Source organism: Labeo rohita, chromosome 16 (assembly GCF_022985175.1).
Source record: "Labeo rohita strain BAU-BD-2019 chromosome 16, IGBB_LRoh.1.0, whole genome shotgun sequence".
Classification (NCBI taxonomy): domain Eukaryota; kingdom Metazoa; phylum Chordata; class Actinopteri; order Cypriniformes; family Cyprinidae; genus Labeo; species Labeo rohita.
The window spans coordinates 14,029,807-14,050,946 of record NC_066884.1 but is presented as its reverse complement, the minus strand read 5'-3'; the positions used below and the strand labels follow the sequence as shown (position 1 = coordinate 14,050,946).

General features: G+C 36.2%; 1 protein-coding gene across 1 annotated transcript; it reads right to left on the bottom strand.

Annotated features, from left to right (window-relative positions):
- Window positions 1–6,631: 6,631 nt before the first annotated feature.
- Window positions 6,632–20,212, bottom strand: faxcb (failed axon connections homolog, metaxin like GST domain containing b). Its single transcript, XM_051132297.1, has 6 exons — window positions 19,776–20,212; window positions 16,568–16,703; window positions 16,086–16,282; window positions 11,478–11,695; window positions 10,898–11,014; window positions 6,632–8,435 (listed from the first exon to the last, which is right to left on the bottom strand). Exons 1-6 carry the CDS (start codon window positions 20,033–20,035, stop codon window positions 8,128–8,130), a joined length of 1,236 nt encoding a protein of 411 aa, XP_050988254.1. The 5' UTR covers window positions 20,036–20,212; the 3' UTR covers window positions 6,632–8,127.
- Between the last annotated feature and the right edge of the window lie 928 nt (window positions 20,213–21,140).

The following is a 21,140-nucleotide window of genomic DNA, read 5'->3' as shown; positions in this document are numbered from 1 at the left end:
CTTTGCAAAGAATATGATCAAGAACATGGCACGTTTGCATTCGATTCAAAACAGGAGCTTACCGCGAGCTTATCGTTTCTGGCTCTGTCCGAGGAGGCTTTGAGAAGCGATGTCGGTGGAAAGACCAGCCCACACACATACAAAACTCCCCCTGGCGCTTGTCCAGTGGGCGAGGGGACTCGTCCAAAACAAACTGGATGCCAACGAGCAAACAAAGGCGTAATTGGGGAAGAAAACAGCGCCACCTGTTGGCACCGTAGCCCCGTCTTTATGAGCCGCACCTGAGCCTGTCTGCCAAGGATGAGGGGAGCGAGGTCTTCAAGAGGGCCTGGGGAGTCACCTGGCACATGCAGCGCTGCACTCCGGGCCCGTGTGGGCCGCTTTATTCCCATCTCTCTGGATCCACAAAATACACACAAACAGGAAGACAGCAGGGGGCAGATGGAAGGGTCACTGTCTCTGCCAGGTGGCCAGGGGGCCTGAGGATGAAGCCAGATATGATTTTTCTCGAATATAACACACACCCAGGCTTAGAAACGGAAATAACAATTCAAAGAAATGGGCAGTGATTGTAGATGTTCTTCAAATTTACGGTTATGGGCTTTGTGCTTTTAATTTTATAGGACAGATTGGAGAGACAGGGAAATAGAATGGGATCAAGACATAGCGCAGGCTGGTTTCCAGATATCACGATTTACAGCCCTCCATACGGTGTGAAGGAAGTATGTTCCATATGGAGCGTGGAATATATGTGTTGACTTTCAGCTGTGTTTGTGACTTTTGCTAGAGCCAGTGTGCAAACAAGCGAACAGATGACTAAATGAATAAATGAAAGTGTATGGCAGAGAGAGTCTACATTAGTCTCTGCCATTTTCCTGGAGGCTGATTACCCATAAGACTGGTTTTATTCTAAACAATTTAAACGCACATACTCAAACTCTTTTGAAACTAAACTCTGTTATATATGAATTAGAGCTATCAGTTTAACGCTTTAACTTAATTAATTAGTTATGAAAAATAACGTGATTAAAATATTTTAATCTGAGTTAAACGGTCCATCCCATTTTCCACAAGTTAATATGATTCTTTAGGGTCTTAATGAAAAGTCTTTTATATACTTTAGTTAAAAATTCTCAATGGTTGTGTAAAACAACACCCTTTTTACCTTGTCAAAATGAGCTCTGCAAAAATCATCCCATTCTGAGGGATTGTTCCTTTAAATGTAAATGAGGTCTGCTCGCCCCGCCCCTTTCTGCTCTCTATGGAGTGACCTGCTGCTCTGAGAGATTGTTTACTTTAGCCACATTTAGCCATGAAACTTGCTAACTAGCACGTTATTAGGAAAGGTAATTGCAGAGATTCATAAAAAACCCTTATACTCACTTCTGCTGTAAGTGAAGCTGGATCACGAATGATTTGCACAACCATAGATGTATTCATGTAGATTGGGAGGCGCATTCCCTTCACAAACAAACGTAATCCGTTGCATCTTCAGCAGCTTAGATGTCGGGAGTAAATGACGACCACTATGTTCATTATTACATCCAGCAATACCTCAATCACTCAATCAGAGATATTCTTGTCTAACTTACATCCCTGCTCCGGCATCAAAACAGTGGAGGTTGGACTGTTACAGCTGATCTGAGGCAAGACGCTCATGTCAATCAACTATCGTGGGAGCGGCCTCTGTCGGTGTGACATCTGAGAATGGCTCAATTTGAAAAAGGGGATATTATTTTTTACAGATTAATTAAAAACCACTGCATGGATTTGTATCATTATAGGGTAGATTTTTACATACACTGCCAACACACATTAATGTTCAAACAACATGTGAAGTTTGCATCCGATGACCCCTTTAACGTGCTGGCCCCGCCCCCAGACCTGTACGTTATCTTACGTTTCATACATTTGACTGATGACAAATATGAAACTGAAAGATATTCATGCAGATATTCGTTTTGTCTCATATTTATATATATCACATATCACACAATATCACACGGGCAGCATGAGCAATATAACATAGCAATATCACAAGCAATACATTTTATGTTGAATTAAATAAAATATTTATTTGTAAAGCTGCAATTTGTAATGTCTACTTGTTATGTTCTCCATTTACACAAAAAATAGCTTTAAATAATCTTTTGTGGGTATTTTCAGTCCAATTTATTTTGCAATTAATTAGATTAATTAATTGAAACATCATGTAATTAGATTTAAAAGTTTAATCGACTCACAGTCCTAATATAAATATGTTACATATATTTCCAGATTTTGCATATCAGAATGACACTTAACACAAAGTAACTATGGATAATTACTAATTTGTACATAGTTTAGCTACTGCAAGATATGTTCAAATCTTACTTAAATTGGTCAAAAATGACAGTAAAGACACTTATAATGCTAATGCTAAATATTAGACAGTAAACTGTTTTTAACATTGATAATAATAATAAGAAATGGTCCTTGAGTGCAAATTCAGCATATGTGACTACAAAACCATAAGCATAACCATTTTTTAAAACTGAGATTTATTCATGATCTGAATAAATAATCTTTCCATTGATGTATGTTTTGTTAGGATCAGAAAATATTTGGTTGAGATACAACTATTTGAAAATCTGGAATCTGAGGGTGCAAAAAAAATCAAAATATTAAGAAAATCGCCTTTAAAGTTGTCCAGATTAATTTCTTAGCAATGCATATTACTATTTAAAAATTAAGTTTTGATATATTTATGGTAAGAAACTTACAAAATATATTCATGGAACATAATTTTCACTTAACATCCTAATGATTTTTGGCATAAAAGATAAATCAATTATTGTGTATTTTTGGCTACTGCTACAAATATATCCGTGTTACTTAAGACTTTCTGATTTTAAAGACAGAAGTAATGGCTGCAGAAAATTCAGCTTTGCCATCACAGAAATAAATTACATTTAAAACATTAAAACAGAGAAGAGTTAATTTAGACTGGTAATATTTGAAAATATTAACGATTTGCTGTACTTTTGAATTAATGCAGCTCTGGTGAGCATAAGAGATTCCTTAAAATAAAAGAAAATCTTATGACAGTAAACTTTTGAAAGACAGTATACATTTCATTCAAATGTAAACATTTAAACATAAAATTTTGATATGAATTAATAATATCAACTTAATATCTTCTGTTGAATTCCACAGTAAAAAGGCATTTGGCTCGACATGAGATTAGGTAGATGATTTACTACAGTGTTTTATTTGTTACTTGATTGCTAAAAATACAACTATTTTTGGGCTCAAATATTGGAGGGAAGCATTTAAATGCGCATGACGCTCCTGTCTGTTAGCAGGAACAAATAGGAGCTTGAAAAGGCATTGGCTCCAGGGTCTGAAAGTGGAATGACCTGAAGTCTCCCTGTCGCTGAATGTTTGTCTTGGTTGCGAGGGTGTGCGCAGGCTGTGCCTGCCACTGCCATCCTCAGTCCAAAGCCACAGATGCTGCAGTGTTTGTGTGTTGACTCCGTGTAATTTGTTTGCACTAATTTGTTTTGGGGTATCAGGGGAGTTCCCTTTTTAATTTGCCTCTCTCTGTTTACCCCTCTTTGTGGAGCACTGATCTGTTAAGCAGCAGTAAGAGAGAGGAAGAGAGAGAGAGATGGGGTGTAGAAGAGCCTAAATTAAAAGAAGGTACTATGCAGATTGTTTTAAGCTCTGGCTGCCCCGTCGGGCCCAAAGGCCTCGCTCGCAGCCTGCACCTGCTCCATCCCGCGGGAACCTGGTTCCTGATCCGTGGCCCCTCTCCCTCTCCTGTCTCTCTTCTCTTCTCTCTCTCTATCTTTCTCTCTCTCCCCTGCTGTTTCCTCTGCACGTCTCCAGTGCCTGGAAACGCCTTAATCAGCCCTCCTCTGCGCATGAATGGCTGCCACTCATTAGCCTGATTGAAAAGATGGTAGCTCATGCTAAACACACACACATATACATATACACACACAGGTTGGAAAACATTCAAACTCACTTTTGGAATATTAAAACCTATATTTAAGCATTACGCAAGCACAAACATTTTTGTTATGAGTATCAGTAACTTACTAATAGGTCAATAAAACTTACATTTTATCGATAGGTATTTTTGCTTCACCAGTGAAAATATTGTTGTTCCAAATTAAGTAAGTAGTAATTTAGGTTGTGGAAGAAGCAAGGTTTTAAACAAAATCAGTACAGTAAACAAATCATAGCCTCACTCATAAAAACAAGCAATCTGTTTCGTTCCTGAATGAATCAGTGAACAAATCAGAAGAGTGAATGAGTGTCTCACTCATAAAAACAGTGGTTGCATCTAAAATGGCATACTTCCTTACTGTATAGTAAGCAAAAAAAGTATATATGAAAAGAGTATTCATAACACAGTAGGCAGAAAAAGTACCTGGATGACTTAGTTATTCCAGCAAGATTCTTAAAGCGATAGTCGTTAATTACTCACCCTCAAGTCGTCCCAAAACTGTAAAACCTTCATTCATCTTCGGAAAAAAATTAAGATATTTTTGATGAAATCTAAGAGCTTTCTGACCCTGCATAGACAGCAAAGGAACTGACACGTTCAAGGCCCAGAAAGGTAGTAATGATATCAATAAAATAGTCCATGTGACATCAGTGGTTTAACTTTAATTTGTGAAGCTACAAAAAAATTTGTGCACAAATTTCAGTCAGTCAGTCTTTGACAGGTGTTTATGACAGTACCACAAAGCATTGATGTGGACTATTTTAACAATGTCCTTACTACCTTTATGGTCCTTGAACATGGTAGTTGTGTTGCTGTCTATGCAGGGTCAGAAAGCTCTTGGATTTCATCAGAAACATCTTAATTTATGTTCTGAAGATGTACGAAGGTCTTACAGGTTTGGAAACGACATGAGGGTGAGTAATTAATGACAGAATTTTCCTTTTTGAGTGAACTATCCCTTTAAGTACCCATCCAATAAACACTTTATTATTCCATGAGGTCGCTGATGCTGGTAGGTCACATGACAGTGACAACAAGGTGAGTGTAATATGTCTTGATTACATTTGTACTGCGGAGTAATAACTGCTTTTAAAAAAATACCCATGAGAGTATGTGATTTTGGACGTAGTCACTCCTGAATGAATCAGTGTTTTGAACAGTACAGTGAATGATTTAATGACTCACTCATTAAAAATAGTCACTTCTTTAGTTTCTAAATTAATTGTGTTGTGAACTAATTGGTACAGTGATTTATTCAATGACTCACTCATAAAAACAGTCGCCTTTTCATTCCTGAATTAATCAGTATTTGAACTGTCTGAAGTAAACTAAACTAATGCACAGACTGACAGTCTATCTGGAACCCACAAACACAGACAACCAGTGACACAAAAAGTATAACAAACCACCAAACAACATATCAACTGGGATAATTTTCCTTAAAGAGAACCCTGGGTATTATGACATGTATGTCTTAATGTAAATGATGTATCTTATTAAAATATGCGGTAGAAACCCCATGAAAAATTTACATTATTTAAAAAATCGTTTTATACATATTTGGGTTGCACTTGGTGAACTACTGGCGCTATCTTTTGCTATTTTTACAGTAAAAAACAACTCTGAAAATAAAATACTGATACGATGACCACAGCTACTGAAAGAGCTTACAAGTGGCAGTGGGTGTAAATGTAGGGTTAAACCTAATGTCCTACCATCGATTTTCCCCACAAAAAAATCAAAACACCCCGGATATCGAGTGAAATCCACGCTGAGAAACTCCTCCAGTGGCTTTGGCATCATGAGAAGCATCCTTCCAGGATTGTTCCCATTCTTTGCTCCTCTTCTTATCGCTAGGAAAAGCAGTGAAGACGTACATCACTTCTCTTCTTGCCCTTCGACTGAAACTTACAACCAAAAGCAATGTGGCATTCTATTCTATCTTTTTATTTTCCGAGTTTTGTTGCGGTAAAAATAGCAACAGGTAGCGGCAGTAGCTCACTGAGTACAGCCATTTAAACTGTCTTTCATGGGTTTTCTGTAACTAATTTCAGTCAGAGATATAATTTATGTTATATTGTCTTAATACCCGGGGTTTGAACGAAAATAATAATAAAAAAAACCAAAAACAAATACGCCTCATACATTTGATTAAATTGTCACAGCTATTTTAATTGATGTTTTAGAGCAATCATTATCAAACAACCACTCAGTTCAGTATAACTAAGCACTCACGAGAGGGTCTCAGTTATGCACAGTATTTTATAGCTGATTCAGATTAGGTAGAATCTTGTATATATATTTATAACCATCATTTTGTTTCCACAAACAGGAAATAACTCTCCAGTATGGCTTTAAGATCTAGTATCAGATCTATAGCAAAACTGACATCTTATGAGAACATAATCCAGCTATGTTCCCAACACACAGACACATCTCTAAAAGTCTATTAATAAACATACATCACAGGGTCAAATTTAAATGCATTGCTTAATGCAGGTTTTTGAATGTGAATTTCGCTGTTTAGCTGTTAAAGACCATTTTTAGGTGCGTATCTCCTTAAGTCACTGAAAAATATGTATTTCATTACATTATATCAAAAACACAAGTTGCAAATGAATTGATATTAACACAAAATCCATAAGAGACTGTTTATGTGTATTTAACTTTAACCTCGATTCTATACAGGGGTTAAATATTTGATAGAAGAATATTTTCACTGGTGAACTAAACACCAGCTCACACATATAGACGCACACACAAACACACATGCAGGTAAATTATGTATTACAGATAACTACTGTATATCATACACACACATATAACATATCGCACTGATTGTATGGACCCTGTTTTAAGTCCTCTAATGTTTCAATCCATATCTTTACATTGTCCAAAGTCTTTCAATAATCTAAAATGTGCAAAACAACAATATGGAAAGTAAACAACAGAATTCTGCATAAAAAGGGATTTAAACTAATTCATTTAGTACAGGCTTGGGTTTCAAGTACTGTAAATTCAACAGAAAGAGGGTAAACTTATCATGCGGCTGTTGTTCACAACAATTTTCCCTCAACTAAGGCAAATCTGCTCAAGTAAGCACTACACTTTGGTACACAAATAACACACGTGGATAAAGAAAAATGTATGATCAGATTTCTAAGCTGACCGTTTAGTGTTCACTAGAGGTTCACTGTTGTTATTAATATTTAAAACGTTCTTTTAAGGCAGAAGCTTGAAGCGACTCTTGCAATGGCAATACAAGTGGCTGCATAAGACCCACTCAACATGTGAATGGTCACAGTGCCCTCTGGTGGTGAAACACGCAAACAGGTCTGTATTACAGATCCAGCAGAAAGAGACACATGGGGATGAAGAGGAAAGACTGTCACACATGTACAAATGGTTTCAGTCAGGCACACAGGCATTAAGCACCATTCAGACTGATCAAAAGTCTGACACTGATGACACACACTGGAGCCCTAACAAACAAAAATGACAGAAAGGGATTCGGTTCTATTGTGTTAGCCTAAATATTTGTGAAGATTGGATTCTCGTTTTGTTATTTTATGTGTTTAAGCGGGAAGAACCAGGATTAAATGCTTCATAAATCCTTTTATCCGTCTTCATCAGTTTTATTTTATGTACTTTAGCTGATCTGGGAGCAGGAATTATTAGGTTTGAACAGGAGGGAGGAATTCACACAGATTTAGTTTCAGTTGGCACAAAGGAAATCAGTCGTACAAACATCCTAGAATCATGCAAGCTAGTGTTTTGCTACATGATTCTGTTCTGGAGCAAAGTTTGAGACGTATTGAGTGATCTGAAATATTTGTTTCCTTGAAATTACAGCTAATTAGAAACCATACTGAAGTCGTGGACAAACAAACAGTTCTGAAAGGAACGGAAGCATAATGTTTTCACGAAGGTGACTATTCAAGATGAGAATGAATGATCTTTTACATGCGTCCAACTTCTGTGGTGTAAATCTTGAGGTGTGCATGTCCATGACTGACGTACACATTTTGTTTTTTCAATCAGGTTCATCAGATGCGATTCATCCAGGCAATAAATAGCATTATGAGCCACTACGCACCCCAAAATGATCTGTTACGCCAGATAAAAAGCAACCTCTATTGAATTTCACCCTTGACCTGCTGCTCCACATCTGAGCCATCTGCTTCAATGTCAGAGTCTGAGAGCGAGCGTCCGGAGTGGTCTGAGTCTTGCGAGTGTGTGTTACTCTGTGACAGGAGGCTTAGATCGCTTTCCTCTAAAGTGTCTGTCCTGGAAAATAGACCAAGGTCCAGCATGCAGGTGGGTGTCCCGCTGCTAGCTTCGTTGTCGCTGTCGTAACAAAAGTCCTCTAAGTCCACAAACCACTCGGGCCAGAATTTCCTCCGTATGCGCTCACAGTACATGGCGAGGTTGATCAGTTCTCCTGTGGACAGACAGACGTAGTTGTTCATTGTGCAGGTTGAAACCTGTTACATATGGTCTGATAAATGGCTGGTTTTTGTTTCACTGTGTCTCCACTCAGAGTAAATGTAAATTATGCAATTTTCATAAAGAATATAGCAACATATGTGACTCACAAAACCAGTCATAAGGGTCAGTTTTTTTTGATTGAGATTCATACGTCAGAAAGAAGTTTCTAAATAAATAAGCTTTCCATTGATGTATGGTCCGTTATGATAGGACAATATTTGGCTGAGATACAACTATTTGAAAATCTGGAATCTGATGGTGCAAAAAAATCTAAATATTGAGAAAATGAAGTTCTTAGCAATGCGTATTACTAATTAAAAAATTAAGTTGTGATGTATTTACAGTAGGAAATGTACTAAATATCTTCATGCAACATGACCTTTACTTAATATCCTAATGATTTTTGGCATAAAAGGAAAATCGATAATTTCGACCCATACAGTGTATTTTTGGCTATTGCTATAAATATACCCATGCTGCTTATGACTGGTTTTGTGGTCCAGGGTCACATATTTCTGTAGAGTGCAATAATGCCCAACCCCTTTTTTTTTTAGCAGACTTGGCTCCTGAAGTATTTTTCCTATTCATTTTACCCATAGGTATTTTTAAAAAGTCTTTGTTAAAACATTTATAAGCTATGAACCAAACCAACCAGTTACAAGGGTGAATCACAACATTAAAACTTTGATTTGAAGCAAAAAATTAAATAAAAAAAATAATACAAGTACAAAAAACACAAGACTGTGTACTAAATGGCTTTAATGAGGAAAAGGACCTCAATGCCATGCTGTGACAATCAAGAATAAATATAATTACTGTTTAAAAATGTCTATGAAAACAACATATATTAAGTTTATTGCAAAATATACATATATTTACAAATATTTAAAAATTCGGAGAGGAAGACTGACTCTATTACATTATTCACAGTTCTTCATGGTAGTGAGTGGTCTTCATGGGCCGGGCTCTCCTAGTTTTGGTCGCAGTGATTCTCTAATTGGTGGAGATTTCTTTGTAGAATCATGTAGTTTTCATTAAAAATCAGTTATCATTAAAAGTCAACTGGGTAATAGAGAAAATTAATGTGACTTTTTCAACTTCCTTAACCAGACCTCTGCTGAGGTGATATGACATTCTATGAGTGACTGAACTTTTAACGTGCAGAAGCATAAATAAATGCCTATATTGCCATCTAGTGGACATATAATAAACTGCCATCCCAAAGCACAAATTTGAAGGAATTGTTAAAGGTGCACTAAGCAATTTCTGAAAAACGCTTTTGACTTTTTAAAAAAATTGTAATTTTGGGACACAGTGTCGGACTGGGTCCCAAAACACATTTGTAGCCAATCAGCAGTAAGGGCCGTGTCTTGTAATGAGGGCACTCAATTTGAGTGCGCAGGATGGATATTGGCAGATCGACTATAGACAGAGAGCACTGGAAGATTAAAAAGAGGAAAATATCAGAGGAACAAAACACTAAAAAGAAGGCTTACGATCAGGCAAGAGGTAGTGGAGGAGAGCAGTGCATGCACAGACCTCCAGGGGCGCAGGGACGAAATCGCAGACCGGCGGCACCTAGGCCGGACCGAATGGCCACTTTACGGTTGGACCTCAAAGGGGCAAGGGCTCGAATCCCCCCCGACAGAACTCAAGGAGCGGGAAGGGCTTGAATCAGACGCCGAGGTTGCGTTGTTTCTTTTTTTGATAGGTGAGTAACGTTGATTTAAGTTTTGAAGTTTGTTTCACACAACTTATCTGTTTTGGCTTTTGTTTGAATATGCTTGTGTGTCATCTACGTTTGTTTCCGTGATTGTTGTTATGTTAGGGTTGTGTACATACCTGTGGGGCAGAGTTATCAAAATAGGGGCGAGGTCCTGTTGGGCTATGGATGTGTTTGTTTTGGTGCTTTCAAATATCAACATTGTTTGGCAAAAATCACATTTTAGAATCCAAAATGAAAATTCGGAAAACTTTCAAATCTATTTAATTTTCTTTCTTTTTGGAACACAGGAGATGTTAGTCAGAATGTTCATACTGCACTTTGTGAATGGGCATATGTACTGTCAGGCTTCAAAAATGCTAAAAACTACCCTAAAATTCCCATACAATGTGTACACTTTATTTGAAGTCTTCTGAAGTCATGTGATAATTTTGTGACCTAAATTTAAATCATTATTAAGTAAAAAAATTTTTGGATCTTTTTTTGAGTACCAGTCCCCATCCACCAGCATTGTACACAACACAACATTTTGTGTTTCATGGAAGAAAGTAAGTCATACACGTTTGAGTGAATTCTGACAGAATTAAAATTTTTTGGGTAAACTATTACTTTAAATACAACAACATCAAAAATCCAATTTTTTAAAATTTCCTTATTAGGACTACAAACTGCAGTTGTTAGGTCTCGCTCACCTTTAATAAGCTGCTCAGGCCGTGTGCCAGGCAGCGTCCACATGGCTTGTGCAAGGTGACCGAACACCGTGGCATCCACGCTGGACAGCTTGGGACCCATGATGTACTTCTTATCCCCTGACGGTGCAGAAAATAAATGTTAACCCTCAGCCAAAATTTAGGACAACCGACTTCAGTTTCAGAAACACACTGAAAATACAAGAACATATTTATATAACATATTCATATTTCAGTTCATTCAATTACCAGATGGATTTCCCTCCTCTATAAGATGTAAAACAGGATTCTTTCACTAACAGAAATTATTTGAAATGGACAGAAATTTGACATGTATTTTATTTCATAATGCAAAAGTAATTTCTGTCACTTTTGATCATTTTAATGCATACTTGCCTTTTTTTTATTATAGTATTTTCTTAATATTTTTAATAACATAAAATTTTTTTAAAAATGTGTATATGACAGTCTAAATATTATATAATATAAAACTTGAATATGATAAATAAAATATCATATCGCATCACAAAAATATGCAACTGTCAAAGTATAATTTTAAACTTCTATTTCTTGTCCTCCTCACCTAGCAGTGTGGCTAGTGTGCGCATGTCCTTCTCCATGAGTGTGTAAACTTCCTCTTTAGTGAAGCAGCCAATGCCGTGACAGTACATCTCTCGCTTTACAATGCCACCAGTCAGCTGACACAGGATCCATTTCAGCAAGTCACTAAGGGGCCCGGGAAGGTCCAGCATCCTTTGAGTCTCTTGAACATTGTCCACCCACTGACAGTATGCAATTGTCCTGTGGTGACAGAGATGAAGAAAAAGATAAACAAATTAAAGTTCATGATTCCTTTACTAAAGTACAAAGTTATCTATATTTTTATGTATAAAGAACCATGTTGTTGTTCCAAGTTGTTGTTGTTGTTCTAAATAATTGGCTTTTATATTTTCAGTGTTACAAGGAGAGATGAGAGGAACAATTCACAAAATACTGATGCACAATTTTATTGAATCCCAACCTGAAGTTTTTAGAAAGCAGTTATTTGGGCATCACAACATGCATAAAATATATCCAAACTTTACTGTGCTGTAATATTTATGCATGTACTACATATTTTAACTTGCAGAATACATTTATTTAACAGCTGCTTTTATCCAAAACAGCTTACAAATGAGGAAATCTTTAACAAATAATTGATCATAAGCACAAGCAATTCATCCCTATATGGGCTTGTTTATACTTCCGAGTTTATTATAACAGTGTGCAGCTTTAGTATCACACAGAAAACAAACTCAGTTTGGCCTTTGAGATTAAACTTTGAATTAATTCTCTGCTCTGTGATTATCTGAATCAAATTAATTAAAGTCGTCTTCTAATTAACTTCTTTGCACAGTAGGCAATGTATTAATAAAAACCATTCATCCAAAATGGCTTCAAGCGCTCTTTGGGTTCACGGCTTTGAACTCACCACTTGGAATTTACAATCAGCCTTTCATCAGGTTTAAATCTGATTCAAAGCTGCAGTGTGTAAATTCTGCACCAAAATAACTACTAAAGTCAAACATGTTGCATTGACCAACAGGGCATTTTCATTTGTAAGGATGTAATACATAAATTCCATGAAACAGTATTGTACGCTACACAAGCATTTCTCATTCTTAAGCTGATATTACTAGTCCTTTTTACTGAAATGGGTCAAATACATTAAGAGGTTCATTTCCTGATCAAAACCAACCAGTGTTATAATCCAGATTTCCTGCCTATTTCCCAGCATAGCATTCATCACTCTTATTTATAGCTCAATAAATGTTCTTGCTCAGCAAGATCTTCAGCTGACATACACAACACTACTCTGGAGTGGACACAGATATTCAAACCCATGAATTATTCAATCAATAGCCATGTGGGATGCTATATATATCACAGTGTGAAACACTTCTAGGCAATGTGAAAACATAATGCACGAGAAAAGAAACAAAAATTGATTTCATTTGAAGGAATATAATATTGCAAAAGGAAGGCGATAAGCTTGTAACAAAAGAGACTGGTTATACAATTGCTTTTTTTCCCCAGTATAATGCTTACACTATGATAGCCAATGTGTAGGATAATGTTTCAGCATGAGTCATTAATTGCTAAATCTGCTGCCTGCATTGCAAATCATGTTAGCAGTACACTTCAAACTTGTCATGCATATTTTTATTTTCATAGTTTATGATTATGGACTCAATACAACTTTACAATCACTTTTATTATGCAAATAAATTGCATAATAAGATAGCAGCTTTGTCTGCTGGACAGGATGCACTTAAGTACAAAATAAGTAAAATTGGGACAAATTATTACTATTGGATAAATAACACGGTATATTCATAATTCAAGAGTTTAGAAAATATTATATGTGACCCTGGACCACAAAACCAGTCATAAGGGTCAATTTTTTAAATTGAAATTGTTAGGATAGGACAATATTTGGCTGAGATACAACTATTTGAAAATCTGGAATTTGAGGGTGCCAAAAAAAAAAAAAAAAGAAAATCACCTTTGTCCAAATTTGTACAAATTAAGTTCTTAGCAATGCATATTACTAATCAGAAATTTTAATAAAAAAAAGTTTAATATATTTATGGTAAGAAATTTATAAAATGTCTTAATGGAACATGATCTTTACTTAATATCCTAATGATTTTTGATAAAAGAAAAATCAAAAAAGAAAAATTGATCATTTTGACCCATACAATGTATTGTTGGCTATTGCTACAGATATACCGTGCGAATTATGACTGGTTTTGTGGTCCAGGGTCACATTTGTATTTCATGTATTTATTTATTTATTTACTGTTTGTTTGTAAAATTAAATATATTCATCAACCTAAACGATCAACCTTAATTTTTGTATATTTACAGTTAGACCTTTGCCTCAAAACTTTAAGAAATTGATCACACAGAAATTTTGCTGAACATTTACTTATCCTAGGCCATCCAATATAAGATTAGTTTGTTTCTTCATTACAACAGAATTTAACATTGCATCACTTGCTCACCAGTGGATTCTCTGCAGTGAATGTCAGTTCAAAATAGTTGATAAAAACATTACAATTACCCATAAGTAATCCACATGAAAGCTACATTTTTGTAAGAAACATATTAGGGATTTAACTTAAAACCATTATCCATAATCCATAATAAGGCTTCCTCCAGTGAAAATGTCCAACCCCTGTTGTCTTCTCACATCAAAATCTACCAAAATATTTGTTTTGGACTGTTTTAGTTTATAAACAGTGCTTTATCTGTGCATACTTCTCTCCAGATGAGAAGACTTCTCACTGGAGAAAGCAATATTAGAAAGCAATACAGAAAAACTGTGGTTTAAAGTTAAAAATCTCTTAATGATTAATTTGTTCAGCACAAACACAACTTTTCACTTCATAAGACATTAATTGATGGGTTGGAATCATGTAAATTACTGTCATGTGAAATTATGAAGCTTTCATCAATTGTTTAGTCTCTGATCCTGACACCCATTCACTGCATCTTCTACAAATATGTTCTGATAAAGAAAGAAACACATCTCCATCTTGGATGGCCTTAGGGAGAACACAATTTGAGCAAATTTTCATTTTTGTGTGAACTATTCTTTTAAAACGGTCATGAACTGAAAAATCAAAATTCTCTTGATCTTTTGACATATAAAAGGTCATTGCACTATAAAAACATCCTTTAAGTTTCAGAACTCAAAACTTTCTTGTTAGTCTAAAAACATCTTATACTGAAGCCAGTCTGCCAAAATGACAGGTTCTGTCAGGACCACTGTCGTCAAAATGATAGATAGTTAGCATACAGTTTGGTTTGCCGGCATGGTTCTGTTCTGGGCAAAAAACTCCCTGCCCATCCATGCAGCATGTCATGAATAAGCAAGGAGAGCAGCAATAATAACCCCCCAGGGTAAACAGAACAGAACAAAGCAGATATCATTAATGTACTTTAAGTGTAAGACATTATTCTGTGAGGTCTGATTCAATGAGGAATATCAGAAGCCAAGTCCTGACTGTGGCAAAAGGAGGAGTTGGGGATGGAGAAGGGTGTTTTGCTCCTAAACAGGCGACAAAGCTGCCGAATAATACTGAATAGAGCTTATATAGGAATGCCATGATAGGTGTCGTATTCCTATAGGTAGATGTGATCAGCTGAGAGTCAGCTGATGCGAGCTTGAACTAATGCTACATGCTTAATTTGTGGAATGTGCCACTTTATGATGTAATGGTGTGTTCACACCAAATGCGAATTAAATTATTTGCATGAGTAGATAACATACAAAGTCAATGCAAAGACGCGAACACAGGCAAATTTGCGCTGGGCGACGGAATGACGCGAAATGCGCAGCGCGTTCACACATCCCGCGAGTAATCTAGAGTGAAATGATAAAGATGACTCTAAAGACAACAAAATGCTGTACAGTGCCAATTTGTGGAAATACATTTTGTCTTTGCATTGCCTTACTTCTGATCCCAACATTAGGAAGAATGGAAGAACATTATTTTCAATAAAGATCCAGACCACGTCAGTAAGAACTTGGTCCTTTGTTCACTTAATTTTACCGTGGATTTGTTTAAAAACAAAGCACAATTTGACGCAGTAATGCTGCACCACACAAGTGCGAGTAACTGTTTTTATTAGGTGGTCACTATTGCTTTGTCTGTTATTACAGATTGTTTAATATGTACAGATTGTTTAATATGTACTGAGTACTTATGGGTTTTTAACCTAAATCACAGCAGCGTCAATCTGTGAAGGATGTACAGTAGGCTGTCAAACATAAACAACTGTCAGCCAATCATACCAGTGTGCATTTACTCCAGAGTCTACAATCCACCACAACAGTTAAAATAGAGCGTTCTGATGGAGAGGCTCAAAACAGGACAGAAAACAGACTACTACTTCTAAATTATGTTTTTTATGTCAAAATCTTGATAACCTTATAAGTGGACCTCTGAGAGCAGAACAAAATATTTTAAAAAAGGCAGTTCATGACCCCTTTAAGGTTTAAAAATGAAAAACTCCCCAACCAAATAAAAAAACTGCAGAACTCTACTGACTCTAGTCAATAATCCGTAGGTGCATATTTGATCCTCAGCGATCACTCAGCAGCAGAAGAGTGACTCATTCTGAATGCCAGCACATGACTCACCAGTACAAGTGTTCCTCCACCATGGTGGTGATGGCCCGCGCTACCGCCTGCTCCTGAGCGCTCAGACTCTTGTTTAGGCTCACACCAAGTTTCTCCTCCAGAAAGTCTATTATAAATTCAGTTCCACACACCTGCTCATAATTATACTCAATCCAAGGCATCTTGCCCTGAGAGGAGAGGCTTCCATCAAAGTAATTCTGCAAAAAAGGATGCATACTGAGGATGAGAAGATGTAAACCATAAATGAAATTTAAATTCAGCAATTTCTAATAATAATAAATATTCTTAATTTTAATTTTAAAACACTGATTTTTATTCTAGAGCATCTGGATGTAAACTACAAAAACATAATCCTATTTTCTAAGGGCTTTTGTGAATTTCATTGACATTTCAACAGCAGATGGTGTGACTTCCAATAACTGCATGTAACCACTGATCAAAGGCAATGGACTCCAAAAACCAAACTGCTCCTTTATGCATACTTGATAGGGCAGATCAACCATGCGCAGATAGGTCTCCATTTTCAGGCAGAAAGGTGACAGGCTTGGCACCCCGTTTTTTGGCCTGGAGAACTGGTGAAGGATGATGGCATCTTTAGAATCCAGCTGTTGCTCTTTCCTGTAAGGAGGATATCAATAAAAGATTGTAAAATCAGACAATCTCTTTGTAATTTCAGTATGAACAGATATATAATAGGTCGCTCAAAATACTGATGGTTAAATATCTCAGTCAGGCGTATGGAACAAACATCATATTTGTATCATCCATCACCTTGGCACTGCAATGCAGCATGCTTTATCAGTTAAAGTACAGAATTTTTTTTTACAGGAACATAACTTAGCTTTAAAAGCAGCTATTTAGCCCCCAAAATCATGTGGAGTGCAGTGGAAAAGGTCTTATACTATCATTATGAGAAAGCAGCAGGATGTGTGTGGGAGGACATAGACAGGTTTTATTTCACAAGTAGCAACTACAAGCATGCTATTCTGACCACACACCATTTCAGAAACAAGATGCTCCAAAATTCTTTTTTCTAACTCAACACATATTCTAAAATGGGATTTGTATAACCAAACTTTTGCTGTTATATGGGCTGTAGAATATTACTCTCAATCAGGGTGTTTTGTGGGGCAAGGGAAAAAATCATTTAGATTTGCTGAAATCTCTTCATATAGATCAGAAAGATTAGCACAGATTCTGAGGTTCAACAGGACAATCCGTCCATATTTAGCCACCATTTATAAAACAATCATGATTTCTACACTCAAAGCACCAGCAATGAATACTGATATCCAAATAATACGTTTAGTAGACCCTGTCGGGGCAAGTTTAACACAATATACAAAAGAGAAATTTCAGCCTTTATGTGTAATGCATTTTAAAGATATTCATAATTTTGAATGAAATCTTTTCATAAATAATTGTACCCAAAGTTAAACTGCATTATAATATTTGCAGATTCCTTTTTTACACTACCAGTCAAAAGTTTTTGAACAGTAAGATTTTTAATAAAAAAAATTATTCTGCTCACCAAGCCTGCATTTACTTGATCCAAAATACAGTAAGAACAGTAATAATGTGAAATATTTTTTACTATTTAAAACAGCTTTTCTATTTGAATATATTTTAAAATGTAATTTATTCCTGTGATCAAAGCTAAATTTTCAGCATCATTACTCCAGTCTTCAGTGTCACACGATCCTTAAGAAATCATTCTTATATGCTGATTTGCTGTTCAAGAAACTTTTTTAGTATTATTATGATTAATATTTAAAGCAGTTCAGTAATTTTTTTCGGGATTCTTTGATAAACAAGAAAGATCCAAAGATAACTATTTATCTGAAATAAAAAAGCTTTTGTAACATTATACACTTTACCATTCAAAAGCCTAATATAATGTAGCCTATTATTAAGGGTTTTTTTGTTTTGTTTTGTTGTTTGGAGAGAAATAACTTAAAGAAATTAATACTTTTACTTAGCAAGGATGGTTTATTTAAATTGATCAAAAGTGATGATAAAGACATTTATAATGTTACACAAAATTTCTATTTCAGATAAATGCTGTTCTTCTGAATTCGATATTCAGCAAAGAAACCTGAAAAAAAAAAAAACTCTGCTCAGCTGTTTTCAACATAATGTTTTTTTGAACAGCAAATCAGAATATTAGAATGATTTCTAAAGGAACATGTAACTGGAGTAATGATGCAAAAAATTCAGCTTTGAAATCACAGGAATAATGACATTTTAAAATATATTCAAACAGATAACAGTTATTTTAATAGTAAAAATATTTCAAAATTGTACTTTTTTTTGCTGTATTTTGGATCGAAAAAAATGCAGGCTTGGTGAGCAGAAGAGTCTTCTTTAAAAAAAAACATTAAAAATCTTACTGTTCAAAAACGTTTGACTGGTAGTGTATCTGAAATTGATTGTTTATCAAGTTTAGTGCTTTATACTTTCTAAAATATTAAAAATATATACATGTAAAATATGTTTAGAAAGTATAATGCATCAAAACACATGAGAAACAACCAATTTCAGACATAAAAAGGTATCTGCAAAAATATTTTAATACATTGGTTACAAAAAGATATGCATTACAACATACCTAATGAATACCTTTATAATGCATATACATTATACACGTGTTACAAAAGTTTAACAGAAACAAATTTCCTAGAGATTCTTCCTTTGCATGATTACATAACACGACTTCAGAGTATCTGTAATTAACAATGATGATAACATTAAGATACTTATGACAAAAAAGTTTCCATCCATCTGAACGATTGATTGATTGATTGATTGATTGATTCATTGGTGGTGGTGGTATGTAAATCTTAGATTTATCAAACTGACTCATCAGATCTATAAGGACTCCACTCACCCAATCAGATACGCATTTCAAATGCTTCCATGTGGCTCTAAAATTAACATTCTGATTCCCTGTCTATTTATGTTAAGTGTTTATTTATTGCACACCTTTGTCTTTTTATGTCTATTCTATGGCAAACTGAATAAAGTGTAAAGAATCAGTATGATCCGAATGCTGCAGAGCTCAATCCTTAAACATGACGCTGTCCACAGCTTGTGGTGCTGAAATCCTTCAGTGAAGTATTGAATGAGAATGAGAACGTCTGTTACCACATTAAAACACGCTACAGCTCAAAACAATTACTAAACGGAAGTTGTTTAAGACTTCCAACAGCATTGCAACCCCCCTTGAATTCTCATTAGGTAATGGCCTGCAGTTGAGCCAAGAAAGGTCGCTTGTACAACACAACTCAAGGACATCGTGATCCAGTGAAGTAAACAGACCAGATCACGTGCCCCATAGCCTAATAGGACGCTTTATTTACACTAAAAAACGAATTTATTAAAGTACTTTTGTTCAGTGCGAATGTAAACAATGGCAATTCCAGGCGAGTATTGATGACAGGGCGTTTTCATATGCTCCCGTGCGGCCAAACACCGCATGTGCATGTAATTTAGAAAACGTGACTTGATGCAGCCCAGCGGACATGCGAGCTCAAGAAAAACACGAGAACCTCACTGCTACTGGCCAATATTTACATCTTCCCCTAGACAGGTTACATTGTGTAATGCATCTGTCATTAAAAAAATATTGTAAACAATGACAGGAGGTCATTCCATGTATCATTTGACATCACAACAGGCCACAACACTGACCTAATGGAGAGCAATTCGTGCAGCAGATACGCAGCTGCAGCCAGCAGGGCACCTCCTGTGATGTAAAGCGTCTTCCTCCACCAGGAATCCGATACCAATCCCGACATGATCCCGCCGAAATCCTGCACAGGGACGGCTACTATGTACCCATAAAATAAGTGACGCTCATCAGAGCCGCACAACCCGAAGGACGGGCTCTGATTCCGGCCGAGATCAACCACGAACGACCGGGAGGAGGCGAAACCAGCGACCCAGTACATTCTCTCTCTCCCCCCGCTTCCCCCAACGAATCCTGCGCCACTTCATTTATCCATATAAAGACGGACAAATGTTACATGGTTATGTGTTATGTCGGTCTCGTAAAGCAACGGAAAAGCATTTTAACGGGAATCGGCTCCCGCACGCAGCTCCGCATCCTCCTTTGTTGCTGTGCTGGAGCTGAGTGACGTCACGACGCATCACACATGGATACTGGGCAAATAAAACACATTCAGGCTTCTTAGTAAACCACAGACGCGAACCATAAATTGCAGCCATAAATTTAAATCTTGGTTTGCAATAAAAATAGCGTTTGTTTCGTTTTTCTTTATTGGTGTTACCAAAACATAACGATAAAGTACCCTATACTGACACACACACACACACATATATATATATATATGTGTGTGTGTGTGTGTGTGTGTGTGTGTATGTGTGTACTTGTTTTTGCTACATTGCTACATTTGCTACAAATGTCCCCACAAGGATAGTAAAACTTGAAATTTTTGACATTGTAGGGACCGCAGGCCTGTTAAAAAATTATTAAAAATAGTAAATGATGTTTATCTGAAAGTGTAACGATGCAAACATGTTTCCTGTGAGGGCTGGGTTTAGGGTTAGGGTTGGGTTAGGGCAGTGGTTCTCAATCCTGGTCCTGGGGGCCCCCTGGTCTGCACATTTTGCATGTCTCCCTTATTTAACACACCTGATTGTGATCATCAGCTCATTAGGAGAGAGATCCATGAACTGAACTGACGAGCTGATGATCTCAGTCAGGTGTGTAAAATAAGGGAGACATGCATAATGTGCAGAGCAGGGGGCCCCCAGGACCAGGATTGAGAACCACTGCGTTAGGGGATAGACAATATCGTTTGGTCAGTATAAAATCTATAGAAGTCTATGGAAAGTCCCCACAATGCACAAAAACAAACGTGTGTGTGTGTGTGTGTATAAACTCGTGAATGTTCTAAACTATCTGGATAAAGTAAATGGAAATAGTTGTAAATTTATAATATATAAAACTGTGGCATGAAAATGGCTACATTTGTAATAATAATACTTAGAAATGTTAAATTTAATAAATCTGGATAAAATAATAAACCGACA

What these genes read in the sequence shown, in the direction of transcription:
- faxcb (XM_051132297.1), bottom strand. Translation starts at nt 20,035, where the DNA reads ATGTACTGGGTCGCTGGTTTCGCCTCCTCCCGGTCGTTCGTGGTTGAT. An exon ending in TGGTTGATCTGCCCTATCAA is followed by an intron (nt 16,283 to 16,567) that starts GTATGCATAAAG and finishes CCTTTTTTGCAG; the next exon opens with AATTACTTTGATGGAAGCCT. An exon ending in GCCTGAGCAGCTTATTAAAG is followed by an intron (nt 8,436 to 10,897) that starts GTGAGCGAGACC and finishes GTCTGTCCACAG; the next exon opens with GAGAACTGATCAACCTCGCC.